The sequence below is a fragment of the Ooceraea biroi genome, chromosome 2 (genome assembly GCF_003672135.1).
Source record: "Ooceraea biroi isolate clonal line C1 chromosome 2, Obir_v5.4, whole genome shotgun sequence".
Classification (NCBI taxonomy): domain Eukaryota; kingdom Metazoa; phylum Arthropoda; class Insecta; order Hymenoptera; family Formicidae; genus Ooceraea; species Ooceraea biroi.
The window spans coordinates 15,545,007-15,561,867 of NC_039507.1; the positions used below are offsets into that span (position 1 = coordinate 15,545,007).

At 41.7% G+C, this 16,861-nt stretch overlaps 5 protein-coding genes across 6 annotated transcripts; 3 read left to right on the forward strand and 2 right to left on the reverse strand.

Moving 5' to 3' along the window:
* The first annotated feature begins 924 nt into the window (after positions 1-924).
* Positions 925-2,355, forward strand: LOC105280108 (proteasome maturation protein). The gene is made up of 5 exons (XM_011340341.3): positions 925-1,082; positions 1,399-1,502; positions 1,737-1,791; positions 1,877-2,052; positions 2,139-2,355. The coding sequence occupies exons 1-5, from the start codon at positions 1,080-1,082 to the stop codon at positions 2,224-2,226; spliced, it is 426 nt and encodes a 141-aa protein (XP_011338643.1). The 5' UTR covers positions 925-1,079; the 3' UTR covers positions 2,227-2,355.
* Positions 2,356-2,562: 207 nt separating this feature from the next.
* Positions 2,563-4,428, forward strand: LOC105280107 (homocysteine S-methyltransferase). Its single transcript, XM_011340340.3, has 2 exons — positions 2,563-2,757; positions 2,823-4,428. Exon 2 carries the CDS (start codon positions 3,043-3,045, stop codon positions 4,012-4,014), a length of 972 nt encoding a protein of 323 aa, XP_011338642.1. The 5' UTR covers positions 2,563-2,757; positions 2,823-3,042; the 3' UTR covers positions 4,015-4,428.
* Positions 4,429-4,948: 520 nt separating this feature from the next.
* LOC105280106 (homocysteine S-methyltransferase) lies at positions 4,949-6,301 on the forward strand. The gene has a single exon (XM_011340338.3). The coding sequence runs from the start codon at positions 5,205-5,207 to the stop codon at positions 6,180-6,182; it is 978 nt and encodes a 325-aa protein (XP_011338640.1). The 5' UTR covers positions 4,949-5,204; the 3' UTR covers positions 6,183-6,301.
* LOC105280105 (leucine--tRNA ligase, cytoplasmic) lies at positions 6,234-11,907 on the reverse strand. 2 transcript variants are annotated; one of them, XM_011340336.3, is made up of 17 exons: positions 11,801-11,907; positions 11,265-11,495; positions 10,961-11,161; positions 10,595-10,756; positions 10,272-10,510; positions 9,925-10,153; positions 9,626-9,838; positions 9,077-9,530; positions 8,868-9,006; positions 8,512-8,782; positions 8,181-8,428; positions 7,870-8,104; positions 7,544-7,789; positions 7,235-7,450; positions 6,923-7,151; positions 6,581-6,830; positions 6,234-6,486 (listed from the first exon to the last, which is right to left on the reverse strand). In XM_011340336.3, the coding sequence occupies exons 1-16, from the start codon at positions 11,801-11,803 to the stop codon at positions 6,616-6,618; spliced, it is 3,531 nt and encodes a 1,176-aa protein (XP_011338638.2). In that variant the 5' UTR covers positions 11,804-11,907; the 3' UTR covers positions 6,234-6,486; positions 6,581-6,615. The 2 variants fall into 2 exon arrangements, with proteins under 2 accessions (XP_011338638.2, XP_011338639.2); XM_011340337.3 differs by lacking the exon at positions 11,801-11,907 and adding an exon at positions 11,689-11,793.
* On the reverse strand, positions 11,802-15,761 carry LOC105280104 (probable arginine--tRNA ligase, cytoplasmic). The gene is made up of 8 exons (XM_011340335.2): positions 15,182-15,761; positions 14,906-15,061; positions 14,569-14,800; positions 14,036-14,460; positions 13,767-13,908; positions 13,428-13,690; positions 13,154-13,346; positions 11,802-13,049 (listed from the first exon to the last, which is right to left on the reverse strand). Exons 1-8 carry the CDS (start codon positions 15,248-15,250, stop codon positions 12,475-12,477), a joined length of 2,055 nt encoding a protein of 684 aa, XP_011338637.2. The 5' UTR covers positions 15,251-15,761; the 3' UTR covers positions 11,802-12,474.
* Positions 15,762-16,861: the final 1,100 nt, after the last annotated feature.

Sequence of the window (16,861 nt, forward strand, 5' to 3'; positions counted from 1 at the left end):
CATATGAGGTGAGGGTCGATAAGTCCTTAGAAAATATATATATATACATATACGTGTGTATATGTATATATATTATATTATATTTATAAAATATATGTATATATATATATATTATATTTATAAAAATTTATAATTATAATAATTTATAATAATAAATAAATAATTAATAAAATATAATATAATATAATAATTAATAAAAATACAATATTACAGCCATAGGAACAAGCCTTTTAGGCACATTTACCTCACTATCATGTCAATTTGATATTAGTGCCGCCATTTTGTACATTTTCTAAGACTTATCAAACGATCCTCATACACATACGCATACATGCATACGTATAATAAATGAGATATGCTTATTTTGTGGGAAAAAGATTATATGAGCCATTGTATAGTTTATTTAATATTATAAATATTAACTATAGAATTCTTTCAAGATAAAAATTGCATTTTTGCATCCATATGCTTGTCGATGCATTTAAGTAATCTTAAATTTACCTCGATGTGCACATAAATGTCTGCAGCAATAATCAGCGGCAATGTGTTACACTGTTCACATGCTGGATACACGCGAAACATATGATACGTGACGCAAATCATACGAAATACTCGAAAATATCAAGCGACAATTCATGCGATCCGCAGTAGATACGCCATTTGCGAAGACTGACGCGATTTCGATTCTCGAAGTTTATGTCCAGAAAATTAAATTCGAGAAACTTCATGCCGTACTGATCACGCCTGGCTAATGATTATCCGATGTATTCATCGTATATTCCGTAAACAATTTATATAAACGCAACACACAGCACGTAAAATATCTTATTGTTTTTTAGAAACTAGTATCAAAATAGTGAAATAAATTTAAATTTCACGACTTGAGTCAAACGAAAACTCGCGTCGCTATTGGTTCATGCTGGTAGTGAAGTCAGCTGCAAAGTAGTGAGTTTTACGAATACCGATTGAGTCGCTTAACCTAACCTGTTTTCCCTGAGCGTTCATACATTTGCGACGCGTCATTGTCGAATGCGATTTGTTGGTGTAATTTCTGTCTGCGTGAATTTTGAAGTGACAAAATGGTAACAATCGATAATATTTCTTACAATTTTGTTTATACATAAATCAGCTATCGATTTTAAGATTCCTTCATATAACAATACGTTTGTACAAGTTACGTGACAGGTTATGCTGGCAATGACAGTCAATTTTGATTATTTGTTCCATCACAAATTTTCTTAGATCGTAAATTGTTAATAGTTATATTGTTGCACAAAGTAATAATTACGAATGAAGTCTATTCAAGTTATATTATTAGAGTTATATCCAAAATGTATTGAAAAAGCTCTTATACGCTAAAAGATACAGAAAACAGAAGAAGCATATTATTAATTTCAGAGTTTCGGCTTGCCATCGCTCATCCCTAAACCCACGCACTCTGAACAGTTCGAAGTTAAAGGTGGAAGTAATAATTATGGTGTATCCAATCCTATGGTGTCAGGGTATGAAAAGATTTTTAAAGTCTAGGCAAATGCTTTCTTGAGCTAACCTAATCTTTCATAAGAGTCATTTCATATTAAGCTAACAATCCCCATCATACTATCACAATTAGAGGCCAATTTGAAATTTATTCTTATTATTTTATTGCATAAATATATTTTTCCCTAAAAGAGAAAAATCACTGAAAGTAGTTAGGCTATTTCTAATAATTTTCTCTAATGTTTTTGTACGTTTAGCCTTTCTAGACAAAGCATTGGCCGTGCACATCCGCTAGAAGCTTCGGAGAGAAATGTAAGATACTTTTATCACGAAGCTACTGTCTTTTATCACGTGGATAACTCTGAGACAGTAAATTATAATCGTACTCACGTTTCAGTATCAAAAGAATCAAGATCGCATGAATATGATACTGCTCAGGAATACACAGGGGTTACATGCACCACTGCGCATGGCGATGGAATTAAAAGCCTCTGAAAAGATCGGCAGACTCCCGTTTCTGCCATCGTCTAATGTGATGCGAGATGTTCTGCTTGCACGGGACCTAGACATAGGGTGAGGCGTTTGCATCGATCACTTTTGCCTCTTTGATCCAAGTGGTATTGGATAGATTTTGTTCATTTTGTTATTGTTACTTTTAGATTCGAAGACGTTTTCAACACTGCCGAATTCAGGGAACAGATGGGACAGCCACATGCCATTGTAGAGGATCGTCTTGGCATACTGTAAAAAATTTAAGTTCACTGAAATTCGGTCTCTTAATAATGTGAAAAATGCAAATTAATATAGAATAATAATAATTATTATTGTGAGCATTGTAATTTTTTTCTAAGTTAAATATACCGTTTTCTTCAAGAATGTCACAGTTGCGATAACTTAAATGTGTAATGTTTCACAAAAATTTGTACTTCATGCATTCGTCATAAACGACATATTTTTTACTAAAAAAAATCATTGAATAAAATTTTATTTAACAGTGGAAAATTCCTCATCTGTCAACATTTCGTGTTTGTCTCGTTTTATCGAGCAGTGGAAAAAAAATTTGAAACAGCGAGTTTACAAACTCGTGCTGTGCTAATCGCGTTGTTACAGTTGTTTATCACGATTCCAATAAGTGCGAGTGCAATTAGCATAAGTTATCTCTTGTGCGTTCGTAATCATTCAAAATGGCCGCAGCGGGGAACCAGAACATTAACAGTTGATTCGAATTCCAAATTTGTTGGATGCCCTTGCTGATTGAAGGAGAAAACTACATATCGGGTAAGTCTTCCTTAAGGACTCACTTGTCGGGACATATCGCTGCTGACATTTGCAATCTGCGACAGGAGAGACGAGAGAGGAGAAACTCACTCTAACCAAACAGTAGGCATTAGGAAACTCCGGTGAACTTCGGCCTCAAAGCAGTCGCTTTGCAAATCCAGGGTACGCTTTCAGAGGTGGAGAAGCGCTCTGCAGCGAGAAGGCAAAGCCCTTTTCGGACGCAGTGTTGACTTGGAAGCGTTCCATCTCGTAAAGCGCGACGTGACGTCACGCTCGCCGGCCGGTATGTCGTCGTCAACCGTGAGGATTCTGGACGGGGGCTTCTCCGGGCAGCTGTCTTGCCACGTGGGTGCAAGGATCGACGGCGACCCGCTATGGACGGCGCGGTTCCTCGCAACCGACCCGGACGCCGTGCATGCCACGCACTTGGACTTCCTGCGAGGCGGCGCCGACGTCATCGAGACCAACACGTATCAGGCGTCCGTGCCTGGTCTGATGAAGCACCTGGAGCTGAGCGAGCGCGAGAGTCTCGAGCTGATCGCCAAGGCCGTGTCGCTGGCTAAAGCGGCCGTAAACGTTTACGTTGAGGAGTCGGGGGAGCAATGCGTCAACAAGACGCCCATGGTAGCTGGCTCGTGTGGACCCTACGGCGCCTACCTGCACGACTCGTCCGAGTACAGCGGCTTCTACGGGAAGACTGTATCCCGGCAGGAGCTGATCGACTGGCACAGACCGCGGATTCGCGCGCTGCTGGACGCCGGCGTTGACTTGCTGGCCCTGGAAACCGTACCCTGCGTCGAGGAAGCGGAGGCTCTGCTGGACCTCCTGCGGGAGTTCCCGCACGCTCGTGCCTGGTTGTCCTTCTCCTGCCGGGACGGTCAGTTCATGGCGGACGGCAGTAAATTCCAGGAGGTTGCTGTGCGCTGTTACCGAGCCTTACCGTCACAGATCGTCGCGGTCGGCGTGAACTGCATCGACCCCAAGCACGTGACTCCGTTGCTGAAGGGAATCAACGAAGGGGAGAGCTCGTCGGCCGATTTCGTGCCTCTGGTGGTGTACCCCAACAGAGGCGGCAGCTACTCGGCGAGCGGCGGCTGGACCGCAGTCCCGGATGACCACATCTTGAATCTCCCCATATCAGCATGGTTGGACATGGGAGTACGTTACATCGGCGGCTGCTGCAAGATCTTCGCGGAGGATGTAAGGGCGATTCGCTCGCAGGTGGAGCAGTGTCGCGCAAAAGCTACAGCGATGTGATGCTTCCAGTGGTGAAGCTGCCCAGCTCGGAACTTTCCGAACTACTCCAATGAAGTTTTTTTTTACAAAAAATATTAACGTACGTGCACCGACTAGAGCCGACGCTGACGTTTGCTGTACGGGTAAAGATAAGCTCGCGCTCAGTTATTAGTCGTGTAAATTGAATACAATTACATAAGTCTAGATTACTGCTAAGCTGAGATATTCTGCGCAGCGTTTGTGTTATGTCTACGATGATCGTTGTAAATCATAAGTGTCAGGAATAATTATACAAGTGCCATAAAACGGAATTTTCTACAGAATACGTACAAGTTGGCGATTCAGGGAACTAATAATATACTATACCTATTGTTATCAATTTTTATATATACTATAATTGTTTAAAAGCAATAAAATATAAAATTATTCCTTCAACGTTCCGCGTTGTCCAAAACGTGTATTACCCGATTAAAAAATATATAAGTTTCATATAAAAATATACTTCAAGGCAGCGATCACACGCAGCGCCCACACGCAACTGTATCAACACATTGATAAGTGATAAGCGACGATTTATCTTTCTTTTTAATGCTCTCCTGATGACTCTGTTCAAAATCCACATCCGGTTACGTTATTTGCTCAGATTGCATCGTGAACTTTGCAGTAAATTTCTGCTCCGAGGTCAAACGATTCGGAGATTCTCTGGCTGGGAAGCAAAAGTTCAGTTGGATGTCGTCAGACAATCTCCCCCTCGATATTTTTTACCTGACAACGTGAAGTAGCCATGTTTCATCAACGATAGATGACAATGCAGTAATAGCGATACGATGATCTAGCACACGTGCGCGCGACGCGGAAGATGAGAATTTATGATCTCGACTCGACAGCGACACGCACTTCTTCAATGATCGGTTATCAAAGTGTGGCTGCGACGAGATAACGATGCCGTCTCCCCTAATATGTATAAGGTCCGTCCATCGAACAAGTTTCCTCGTATTGTCGAACATTGGCGAGATCGAGACGCGTGCTGCACATTCGTATTGCACGACGCAGTAAAGCTTTCCGCTACTCCATCAGCTTTAGAATTGTGCTCGGTCAGACTGAGTCGCGTGTTGCCCTCGTGTTGACTGTGACGCGAAATTTTTATTTTTAATTAAATAAAAATAAAAGAAAGAATTGAAGAAGAAGAGAAATTAAAATCGAGAGAAAGCATGTCAGACATCACGGTGCTGGATGGCGGGTTCTCCACGCAGTTATCGACCCATGTGGGCGAGAGGATCGACGGAGATCCTCTATGGACCGCGCGTTTCCTCGTGACGAACCCGGACGCCGTATTCGCGACGCACTTGGACTTCCTGCGCGCCGGCGCCGACATCATACAGACGAATACGTATCAGGCGACGATCGACGGCTTCGTGAAGCACCTGGACATCACCGAAGCGGAGTGCCTTGAGATAATTCGCAAGGCCGTCGATTACGCGAAGGACGCGGTGAACATTTACAGCGATGAGGTCGAGGAGATCGCGGATACTGAGCATGTGACGAACCGGAAACCGCTGATTGCCGGATCCTGCGGACCTTATGGTGCCTGTCTACACGACGGCTCGGAGTATACCGGTTCGTACGGCACGCGCGTGTCCAGGGAATTCCTGGCCGACTGGCACAGACCGCGTATACGCGTACTGATAGAGGAAGGCGTCGATCTGCTGGCGATAGAGACGATACCATGCGTCCGCGAAGCGGAGGCCGTGGTCGATCTGCTGAAGGAATTCCCGAATACGCGCGCGTGGCTGTCCTTCTCCTGCAGGGACGACGGGAAAAGCCTAGCGGACGGCAGCAACTTCCAAGAAGTTGCCGTGAGATGTTACAGAAATGCGTTACCCGGACAGATATTGGCGATTGGCATCAACTGCATCGCCCCGCAACACGTTACCACCTTGCTGAAAGGCATCAACTCGGGCAACGCGGACGATTTCATACCGCTGGTGGTGTATCCCAACAGCGGGGAGAAGTACACAGTGTCCGAGGGATGGAAGAGGGAAAGCGAGGTTCTCTCCTTGCACGAGTTCATTGACGAGTGGCTGGACCTTGGCGTCCGCTACATCGGCGGTTGTTGTAGAACGACCGCTAAAGATGTCGAACGTATAAGATACAGAGTAGACGCGCGACGAGCAGAGAAGAAATATTAATCTAGCAATCGTTGAGAGTGCCTTCTGACGTGATTTCTATGTAATTATGTACTCCGACAAAGTCATGTATGTGCCATGACCTGATTTTAATTTTTATTAATGTATACAAAAAAAAGAAATACATATATAAGTGAAATATTATTATTCATCAAATTTTTACGAAATGCATTTTTAATAATAAAATAAAAATAAATATTATCTAAAGAACTCACACAGCAGAGCCTTCTTTCAAATTGCAAATCATGCATGATACATATCATGCATCATACGAATCCAGATTAAGAAAGCAAAAACAAACTTTTTCCTGAAAACATACATTTTCTGTTTCTTTCCACTGGTGTTCAGTTAAAAAGTTATTTTATAAATTAAATTATATACTTATGAAGCAAGAAACTTACAAGATCTTCTACCGGCAGTATTAAATGATCGTTCATCATATCAGAGACTTATCAATATACATCATTTGCTCTCCTACTGGATACGTTTTCCCATTAACGGTAATTTCGACAATTCTCTTTCCCACATTTACGTTAAACGTAGAATCAGGTGAAATCTCGGTTTTTCCCTTTAAAATGTCTTCTGCCACCGGCTTGGCTCTTGGCCCCAGGATCGGATCATCGTATCGATATAATGCGATTGTAGCACGATCTAGACATAAACGTGTAACTGTAAGACTTGCGCCGCGTAATTAACCAATTCTCTTTAACTGCCAATTAACTCACTGATCATGCGTCACGTACTTTTTATTTGCTTATTTTGTTTCGCGAGACGGCATACGATATCTGTAAACGTATCAGCTGCCGAGACTCCCACAGATATTTCGAGTAAGCTGCTGCACTTTTGCGGGTTAACGAAGCACACTGGCATTATAGGGATCACAGAAAAATTTATGTAAGGCGTACCGGGACGGCATTCCTCCTGCGTCTTTTCTGGAGCCTCGTCCGTGTATTTCACGATAATATTTTCGAGCTGCGATAAGCAAAATAAGTAAGACGAAAATGTAATAAAATACATAATATATATAAGTCAACAATTATGTGGAGGTAAGTTACATCCAACGTAGTTTTGAGATACTCCTTGTTCTTCTCGAGCACGTCGGCCTCGTTGAAATCGAGCGTCAAATTCAGCGCACTGACGCCGACAGTTTGCATTTGCTCCTTTACGAATTGCACGAATGGCATCACTCGTCTCACATACTTCTTCAGCTCGTGCCTGGAACCTAATTGTGTGGCGAGCACCTTATTGTCGGGTAATACGTTATCGTTGCTCTGTAACGTAAATAAGCAAACATATTAATGTCCAAGAGGCATTAACGGAAGAGACAAATCAATTGTTGCTATTTAGTTACAGCTGCGCCTTACAGAGTACAGTTCCTTCAGCTTTTCGAGGATGACCCTCTGCCAGGGAGGATACGTCTTGGCTACCCAAACAGTCCCCAGCGTGGGTTTCTCCACGGTAACCTCCTTCTCTTTTGTCTTCGGGGTCGTGCGATTTTTGAGGAAAACTCTGAACGAGTGAGCAGCATCCATTAAATACTCGGACGACTTTATCAACACCTCATCTATCTCGCCCACTGCGGGCCATCTTGCATCTAGTATACTTCCGTCCTGATAAATCACACAATTGCCAATCACGCATTCCCACGTAGAATAACAATTATCTATCAATATATTTTGCTAAAACTTACTTTACCAATAAGTTCCCATACGTGCTCGCAAACGTGCGGGCAAATGGGGGACAAAAGAATTACTTGCAGTTCAATGTACTTCACGACGAGCGTCCAGTTTATGCCGTCCAACGCGCTTAGCTGTAAATACTTATCCCTGATTGCTTGAAACTCGTAAAAGCCCGTCCTCAATGCTTCCTTGTAAAGCATCTTGGAGTAGTTCTCGTTGGTTTCTTTTATCTTCCGATTCACCTCGCTGTATCGAGAATAAACGCAGGTCATTGTCGTCCTCTACAGTATCGATCTACAAGAGTATAAAATAAAAAGAATACCTTTCGAAGACTCTATCGTTGAATGTGCTCGGTGCATCGTGTCTGAAAGTATCTTTCGTGGACAGTACTTCCTTGACCCATTCTATGAAGGTGTACAGTCTGAGGATTCCCGCATTGGCCGTGCTCTCGACAAAATTGGCATCCTCTATCGAGTCGCCGGAATCAGCGAGGCAGAAACGCATTCCGTCAGCCGAGTATTTTTGTACGGCCTCCGCGAGTGTTAGAAAGTTGCCTTCCGATTTGGACATCTACGTGTATCGAAATCGCAACATCGATATTTAAAACACAAAGGGAGATGCTTCGCGGAAATTAATTAATAATCGTGCGTCACCTTCTCCGAATTCAAGAGTAGGTGTCCGTTTGCCCTTATCCCTTGTGGCCACAGTTCAGGTTGGCTCGGCCACATCGCCGTGTGATTGTAGATGAAGTACATTAGGTGATTCTGTATCAGATCCTTTCCGGACGCTCTCAAGTCCACCGGATACCAATAATGAAACTCGCGTTTCATGGCGTTCAGAGTGTCTCGCTTTATCTTCGTCTTGGGGTACTTGGCCTCCTTGAAGAAAATGAAATCCCACACCTCCGGAGTCATGTCGCTGGGTCTAACGGTATCAATTGCACATTTAGCGATTAGATACGGAGACGTGCGCGCAGCACATCGTTAATTTTCATTTCGCTGAAATTTACGTTATGTTGTACGGGTTGGGCTTGTCCGCTTTGAAGCTATCGCCTTGCAAGTAATGCGCCACCGTGTAGTAAGCCATGTAGATCGTGGAATCCGACAGGGACTCTATCAACCAGCTTTCGTCCCACGGCAACTTGCTACCTGGAGAGTCAGGGAGTCAACAGGGCGTGCCGCTGACGCGAGATAATGTTCTACGCGATGATATATTTACCGAGTCCGTACGTCCTGGAGCACGCGTGCTCGTGAAGCCAGTCCATGCACACTTGGAAATTCTTTCTGACCTCGTCGTGGAACGTGTCAAGATCCTGCAGAGCCTTCAAAGCCTCCTTCTTCCACGCTTCCTCGCCATAATCCAAGTACCATTGGTCGCACAACGCCACTATGCACTCGTCGTTCGATCTTGAGACAATCGTTTTCTCTGGCTCGTAATAGATCACCGCCATGCCGTCGTTGATCAGTTTTGTCTGAATCGGTTTCTTAACATCCTGCACGTCTTTGCCGAAGTATGGGTCTACTACCATCGAACCCTCGTAGAATCCCTTCGTGTACGCTATCTCCTTCGCCTCTGCAAGTTTAGCTTGATCATTTTGGGACTGAATTTTCAGCTGGTCGTATAAAGCTGCTGCTATAAGCACGCCATAGCCTGGAACGCTGATGATCGGAATCTAACGCATAAAAAAATGCGAATATTGAATACGAAAGCGACGCGTGTGGGGCAAAAGAGCAATTAATATTGCTCTTATAATCAAACAACGCTTACAGGATTCAGTAGCATCTCCTCGGTAATTCTATACTTTTCTCGAAGCTGTGGCTTCGTTCTTATATCCATCATTGCGGCATAATCGTCAGGAGAGTCGCTAGGAACGGAAGTCACGATACCAGTACCCTTGTCCTGCCTGATCGTGAACATAGGTAACGCATAGATCGTTTTGAAGGGCGCGAGAGGAGCGCTCAGTGCCAGAGTTATCAAATTCTGCGGACGTAAATGTTTTACGTTAACATTCCAGAGACATACTTGATATTTTTTCTTGTACGTCGAAAATCGACAAGTCCTTTTACCATGCCAGTGAGCGTCGCAACGACGCCTATCTCCCCCTCTTTCTTGAAGAAACCTTGGTAGGCCATATTTCTTGCCGCACGCTCCGTGGAGATGTACACGTCTCCGCATGCGACGTTGTACGCTATGTAGCTCATATCTGGGTTCACCCAACAGTTCGTCTGGCCGTACATCGTTTCCGGTCTCAAAGTCGCGGCTACGAGGTAAACCGATCTGCCCTCTAATTCACTCCTGCAAATAAAATTTGCATTGCATTCCGCAGCTAATCAATTTCAAATTACCAGAGTAGTAATTGAAAAGTAACGAAAAACAAGGGAATTTAAAAAAAATTCGACGATAAAGGTATTACTTGATTTTCTTGGGATGCAACACTTTCAATTTGATCAACGTATACTCTTGCGGCCCGACGCCTTCACCGGACGCCCTATCGTGATCCATACACGGTTGTCCATCCTTCGGCGAGTAAATGGTGTATCTCTTACCAAACTTGACTTTATCTCTGGCTTTCAAGTGCTGGAATTGCCAGCGTACGAAGGAGTCGTAGAATGGATTTGCGTCTGTTGTAATAAATGTTCTTCGCCAGTCCACCTGAAGCAGTATCACGAAGCAATTCAGCATCAATGCAATGCAATGGAAACAATATACGAAGGTGAATTTTGCTTTTAATCTTACGTGAAGCCCGACAGATTTCAAGTCTTGCATAGCAAGCGGCGGAAAGTAGTCCAACCAGTACGCAGCATCAGCAAATTTTTTAATTTCTGAATCTTCTAAGCCGAGGGACTGCATAATTTGCCACTGATATTTCGCCGCGACCGTTTTGGCAACAGCTTTACTCTGAAATTAACATTGATCAATTTCTAAACATTCTTCTAAAAATATCTATAATATATTATATATTGAGCCTGCTTTCAAATCAGAATTTTGTAATTTTGCAAAAAAGCGTAAAGAAGAATTACGTTCATAAATGTATTATACTCTGATGCCCTTATAAATTATAATTCTTACGAACTATATCTAAAGTAAATTCTAGAATTTTACCTTTTTCGTTTTCTCTTTCTTAGACATAATACAGGCTACTGGTAGAACCTTGTGTTCGACAGGAAATCGTGGTGGATAACCATATTCTTCCATTTCTCTCTTTAGTTTATCAGCACACGCTTTGATAGGCATACCAGTGCAATGGAAGCCAAAGGGAAAGAGCACATTCTTCCCCAAGAGGCGATTGTATCTGGTTGCAAACTGCAAGTATACAGCTATTAATTTTTAGAATACAAGTAGGACATGATAAATAATAATAAAATGGTACATGAAAAAGTATATAAGCAGAGATGCGAATACGTACTTCACACTTGGATAATGAGAAGGTGTGACCCAGATGCAGACGTCCATTCATATAAGGATATGGAAAGGTTGCGAGATACTTTTCATTCAATTTCTTATCAAGTGAAATCACTGATGGTGCATTCACTTCGTACACCTTTGCAGCTTCCCATTTCGCTTGTACTTCCTTCTCAATTTTTTGAAGGTACTCTACCTTGAACGTACCTTTCTTTTCTTTCTCTCCTTTCTTCATCTAGATAAGCAAAAGATATTAGCATTAAATATCAGTTTGTGCAATTGATTTAGTACACGGAAGTAACATGTTACCATATATAATTTATTGGGTAACTAGAGTAACAGAAAGCGCAATTGTTCTCCCACGAATCACGAATAATCACGAATAAATACACTAATTTATAATAAGTCCATAATAAAAATTACAGTACCGGCGGATAGGTTAAAACAGCGTCCGAAGGTATGATTGCACTTTTTACGCTCACACGTGAATATTTGACAGAAATAGCAGATTTTATTGTTCGTCAACACACGTCAACTTACCATCGTGGCAGCGTTTATTCCGAATAATAATTCACTGTCGCATATGTCGTACGAAGCGAATCACACGTATCGAACACGTGGATATGCAGAACTGATCGTACGCAGGGGGGGGGGGGATTAGAAGGCCGCGACCAGATATACTTCGTTACGTATCGCTGTGAAAGAAAGTGCATCTGTATTCTCACTCACTCACGCGATCAATCAATTTCTCAAGTTTATCAACATTTGCCTTGGTTATGCGCGCGTATAATTTAAACGCACGTTTAAACTCAGACTAAAGTTGATACATCGCTATTGAAGGATAAAGCAGGAAGTGGGAAGCAAAGCTGATGCAACATCAGTGAACTCTCATCATACGAAGTGATGCAACATACGCAGCCTTGATCTAGACACTTATCTTTCCTATTAATTATGTTTTATTTATTATAATTTATTATTCTCCTTACATTTATAATGCTTTATATAAAAATTTGGAATAAATATATATACTTCTGTAGCAGGAGACTTGCATTAACTTACCAAGTTTTCCTAAAGTACATAAAAGAAAAAGAAAAAGAAAAGGAAATAGGAGATTGGTATTCTTCCTTTAGTTAAATTAAATTGCGGTGTCAAATGAAATTTCTGCGTACTTCTTTGATTACGGTGGCAAAGTAATCGAAAACGTTTTCACTGCTTCACATTCGTTCGACAGGTTTCAAGCCCAACAGGTTGAAGCACTTCTCTAGGACCATCGCGGTAGCCTCCGCGAGCAGGATACGCCCCGTGTTCACCTTCGTGATCTCGCCGTGCTCGTTCTTTTCTATGCAATAACAGGTATCGTAGAACTCGGTGAACGTGCACGCAATCTCGTAGCAAAGCTCGCACAACGGGTGCAGGTACATGTCCTTGCTGACTTCGAGAATCACGTCCGGGAACTTGAGCAGCGCCTTAGCCAGTCGCCATTCGTTCTTGTGCTCCAGCGAGATCGGCGTCTTGTCCAGTAGCTCTCGCATCTGGTATCGTGGCATCCTCGCCGTTCGGGCGATTGAGCGAATGCGAGTCAGGGCGTACAGCAGATACACAGCGGTGTTGCCGCGGTCCTCCAGCATCTTGTCGAACGCGAACACATATTCGTGATTCCTGTTGTGCACCAAATCGGCATACTTTATGCAATTGTACGCTATGGATTCCTGGGCGGTTTTGAGATCCTCGTCGGACAGCACTTCGTCACGTCCTTTCTGCTTCAGTTTGCTGAACGACCTCCTCAAGCCTGGACAAAGTGATCATTTTTTAGTTTTTCAAAGATTGCTGATATTAAATTCATGATTAAAATTGGACGAGCCCAATCCCGTGCTTGATTGCGCTCTCGCTCACCTTCATCCAACAGCTCGCCGAGCCTCACGGTATCGCCGGACCTCGTTTTGAATTTCTTCTTGTCCTCACCCAAAACAACACCGAAGGCGACGTGATCCATTTTATGGAAGCTCTTCAGGAAACCTGCCCTCTTAGCGCAACTCTCCACCATTCGAAAGTGTAGCGATTGTCCAGCATCCGTCACGTATATCACCTGTAAAATTATCTCAATTCTGTTAAAATTCTTTATGAACGACCGATAGTGTCTGCAGTAGCAGGTGTGTGTGATACTTGCCCAATCTGCCCTCTCGTCCTCGATACGTTGCCTAATAGCAGCCAGATCCGACGTATCGTACGTGAAACCGCCATCGGATTTCACTATGGTTAAAGGTACTCCGTTGCTCCTGTCCTCCCCCCACATTACCTTTCGTCCTTCATCTTCCTCCAATAAATTCCGCGATTCCAGGAACGTGACTAGTGATTCCATGTGCTTTTGATAAAACGATTCGCCTCTCTCCGTCGCTTTGATGTCCAGTCGGGTATACAGTTTATTAAATTCTGCACAGGAGGCAAGAGTGAGATGCAGTCGTTTCCATTTTAATCAAAAATTTCTATCCGAAGATACTGCGCTTACCTTGCCTAGATACGTCGCATATCATTTCCCACGCTTTTGTTATCTCGGGCTCGAAAGCTTGAAGCTTGACGACGCATTCGTACGCACGTTTCTTGAACTCTTCGTCCGAATCGAATCTGGTCTTGGAGGCCTTATAGAAAGCCTGTGTGCGTAAACGTGACGAATGATCAATAAATGTAAACCATAAGTGCTTTTATAAAAAGATTTATAAATCTTTTATTTATTTTATTTATAAATCTTTTATTTAAAATTTGTGTACTGAACATCACCTGAAGATCCTGGATCGGAGGCGCGACGGTCAGATAGTCGGGGAACTCGTCTTGGAGATGCGCTATCAGCATGCCGAACTGCGTACCCCAATCACCCACGTGATTGAGTCTCAACACGTCGTGGCCCAAGTACTCCAGTATCCGGGCAATGCTGTCCCCGATTATAGTGGACCTCAAGTGTCCCACGTGCATTTCCTTGGCGATATTTGGACTGGAGAAGTCGACGATCACCTTCTTTCTCGTGACTTGCGGCGGAGGAACTTTGCCTTGCCTCAGCCAGCTGCTCAGGGTATGCTGTGCAAAGTCGCGCTTGATATTTACATTTAGGAAACCGACGCTAGCTATGGTGCACTTCTCGACAACAGGCGACTCTTTTAATTTGCCTAAGATTGCGTTAGCAATGGCGCGAGGGTTTGTTTTCTTACCTATAATAGTAACGTATGATATATATATATATGAACATATATCAGTATAAACAACGTATATTCATCCAATGTTGTAACGTCGAAAATGGCAGCACAACCGAATCTTACCAATAAAGTTCAGGTGTTGCACCAGAGGCATTGCGCTGTTACATTGATAATCCCCGAACTTGACATTGGTGGTACTGGTCACTATTACCGGTGCGTTTATCACCTCGGGAAAAGCAGCTTTAATAGCATCCGTGAACAGCTCGCAAAGGACACTGTGTATGCAAATTGAAAATTCGGTTGAGAAGATACTGGACTGGCTGAGGCCTGCTTTCATCCTTTCTTCCTCCACAACCTATGAGAAAAAAATGCAAAGAATAAATATAAATTAAGAAGTATGACTTCATGTGAATATTTTGTTTGCAATAATATGCTTGTCATTCAAGAACTTAAAACTTACATTCTTGAGTATCTCTATCCTATGCTTCAGTTTGACATTTTCTCGTTGCAAGTTCTCAAACTCCTCCATATTTACATTGGAATTGTGAGAGCCATTTGGTTTAACGCTTTCTTGTAACAATACAATTTGTTGCTTCAAGTGATGTATCTCCTTCTCCTGCAACGTTGAGTACAAGTTGTATAACCTACCAGCTGCGATTACGGATTATCAGGTTATTGTATTTTTAAGTTTGTAGCACAATAGCGGATGTAAAAGACGAATCGATAAAAGTATTACCGCTGCAGTCGCTCGCTTCTCAAATGCTTCCAAATCAGGATTTGACATTGTTTTAATATTGTTTTCCATGGTATATTCCGAAAGATAACCACGTGGTTACACGCAAAAGGAGTGTATCTTCACTGTAAGACGCCGTCTTAAACAACGGACGGTATGAACTCTCTTTCTCTTTATTTTTTTGTAACTATTGTTATATTTGTTATATCGTTTAAAATTAAATAAGTATATAATTAAATATTAAAGACAAAAAGAACAAAAGTACATAAAGTACAATTACAGGCGACTACTATATTGATTAATCAGAAGTGTAAAAAGTCAGATAACGTATCAGGTAATCAGGTAACGATCATAAGAGTAAAATCGACTTGAAAATTATATAATTTTTTCTAAAAAATATTAATTTATACTTAATTTTTCTCATTTACTTAATTATTTTCAATTTCTTGTAGTTGATCAGTTTTTGTAGACGCGTCGACGCATAATCTAGAGAATACAAGAAATGTGTATAAATTTTGATTTCGTTTTACATAAAATTTCCTCATACTTTCCGAGAAAAGACAAAATAATCTCAAGAATAATCACACAAATTTATAGATACATATCTATTGAACTAGGCGCTATTCTACATATCCTAAATTGGACATTTTCCAATCGAAAGTGTCGCATCTAAATATTCGTTTATCATTGGCTGTTGAAAAAGATTCCCCCAGCATTCTGGGAAAAGCTAAAGTGATAGGGAAAAGTTCTCAACTGTGATTGGCCGATTCAGTTATTGTTCCAACTAACCAATTATGTCGCTGCATGTATTATGGCCGTTGCTAGAGAACCTCAAGTAAGAGTATGGACATCGTGGATTCGCACCTGATTGGTGGGATCGAAAATGGCGGATTTAAGGTTTATCAATTAAGGGACTCTACTAAATAAAATACATCTTTGTTAGAAAAAGAAATTGCACCTAACATTAATTGTGAAAATAACAATATCTTTATAAAATAAATATACCTGGTGGAAAAATTTATCATATTTTCTAAAAAAATTGGAACGTTTCTCAGAATAAATCAGAAAATCTAAAAAAATTTGCAAAATCATTACTTTTTATTGTTTTATAAATTTTCATACATAGACATACTGAAAATTCTCATCCAGTCAATTCTGAAAAATATTGAGAAAATAATTTTTCAGAATTTTTCAGAAATAGCTGGATGAGAATTTTGAGAATATTTCAACATCTCTAAGTATGAACATTTCTGTAAAATAGTAATAATTTTTGAGAATATTTCTGATTGTCTAAGTTATGAGGAATAAGAATCGTTCCAATTCTAAAAAAAATTCGGAGACATCCTGAAAAAATGTGAGAAATTTTTCCGCCAAGGATATCCATACTGTTCATTTTTCTGCATTTGTTGGCAAAGTTGCCATGTAACATCTTCTTTTATCCTTATTTGTACAACCTCGTACACAATACCCAGTCATTTCGCTTACTTTTCTTACACTCATATTTTTAATCCTAAAGTAAGGAAGGTTATATTGTATACTCCTTATAGATAGTGACCATACGAACGCCATTTTCGATCCACGATGTCCATACTCTTACTTGAGGTTCTCTAGCCGTTACCAGTCGCCCAATTTGGCTATCGACCAATCGCGCAAACGCCAGTGCTCGATCTCGATATGTCGCGC

What these genes read in the sequence shown, in the direction of transcription:
- LOC105280107 (XM_011340340.3), top strand. Translation starts at nt 3,043, where the DNA reads ATGTCGTCGTCAACCGTGAGGATTCTGGACGGGGGCTTCTCCGGGCAG.
- LOC105280106 (XM_011340338.3), top strand. Translation starts at nt 5,205, where the DNA reads ATGTCAGACATCACGGTGCTGGATGGCGGGTTCTCCACGCAGTTATCG.
- LOC105280108 (XM_011340341.3), top strand. An exon ending in TCCAATCCTATGGTGTCAGG is followed by an intron (nt 1,503 to 1,736) that starts GTATGAAAAGAT and finishes TTGTACGTTTAG; the next exon opens with CCTTTCTAGACAAAGCATTG. An exon ending in TAGAAGCTTCGGAGAGAAAT is followed by an intron (nt 1,792 to 1,876) that starts GTAAGATACTTT and finishes CTCACGTTTCAG; the next exon opens with TATCAAAAGAATCAAGATCG.
- LOC105280105 (XM_011340336.3), bottom strand. An exon ending in AGAAAGAGAAAACGAAAAAG is followed by an intron (nt 10,757 to 10,960) that starts GTAAAATTCTAG and finishes TGTTAATTTCAG; the next exon opens with AGTAAAGCTGTTGCCAAAAC. An exon ending in TGAAATCTGTCGGGCTTCAC is followed by an intron (nt 10,511 to 10,594) that starts GTAAGATTAAAA and finishes ATACTGCTTCAG; the next exon opens with GTGGACTGGCGAAGAACATT.
- LOC105280104 (XM_011340335.2), bottom strand. Translation starts at nt 15,250, where the DNA reads ATGGAAAACAATATTAAAACAATGTCAAATCCTGATTTGGAAGCATTT. An exon ending in GGATAGAGATACTCAAGAAT is followed by an intron (nt 14,801 to 14,905) that starts GTAAGTTTTAAG and finishes TTTTTCTCATAG; the next exon opens with GTTGTGGAGGAAGAAAGGAT. An exon ending in CGGCGAGCTGTTGGATGAAG is followed by an intron (nt 13,050 to 13,153) that starts GTGAGCGAGAGC and finishes CACTTTGTCCAG; the next exon opens with GCTTGAGGAGGTCGTTCAGC.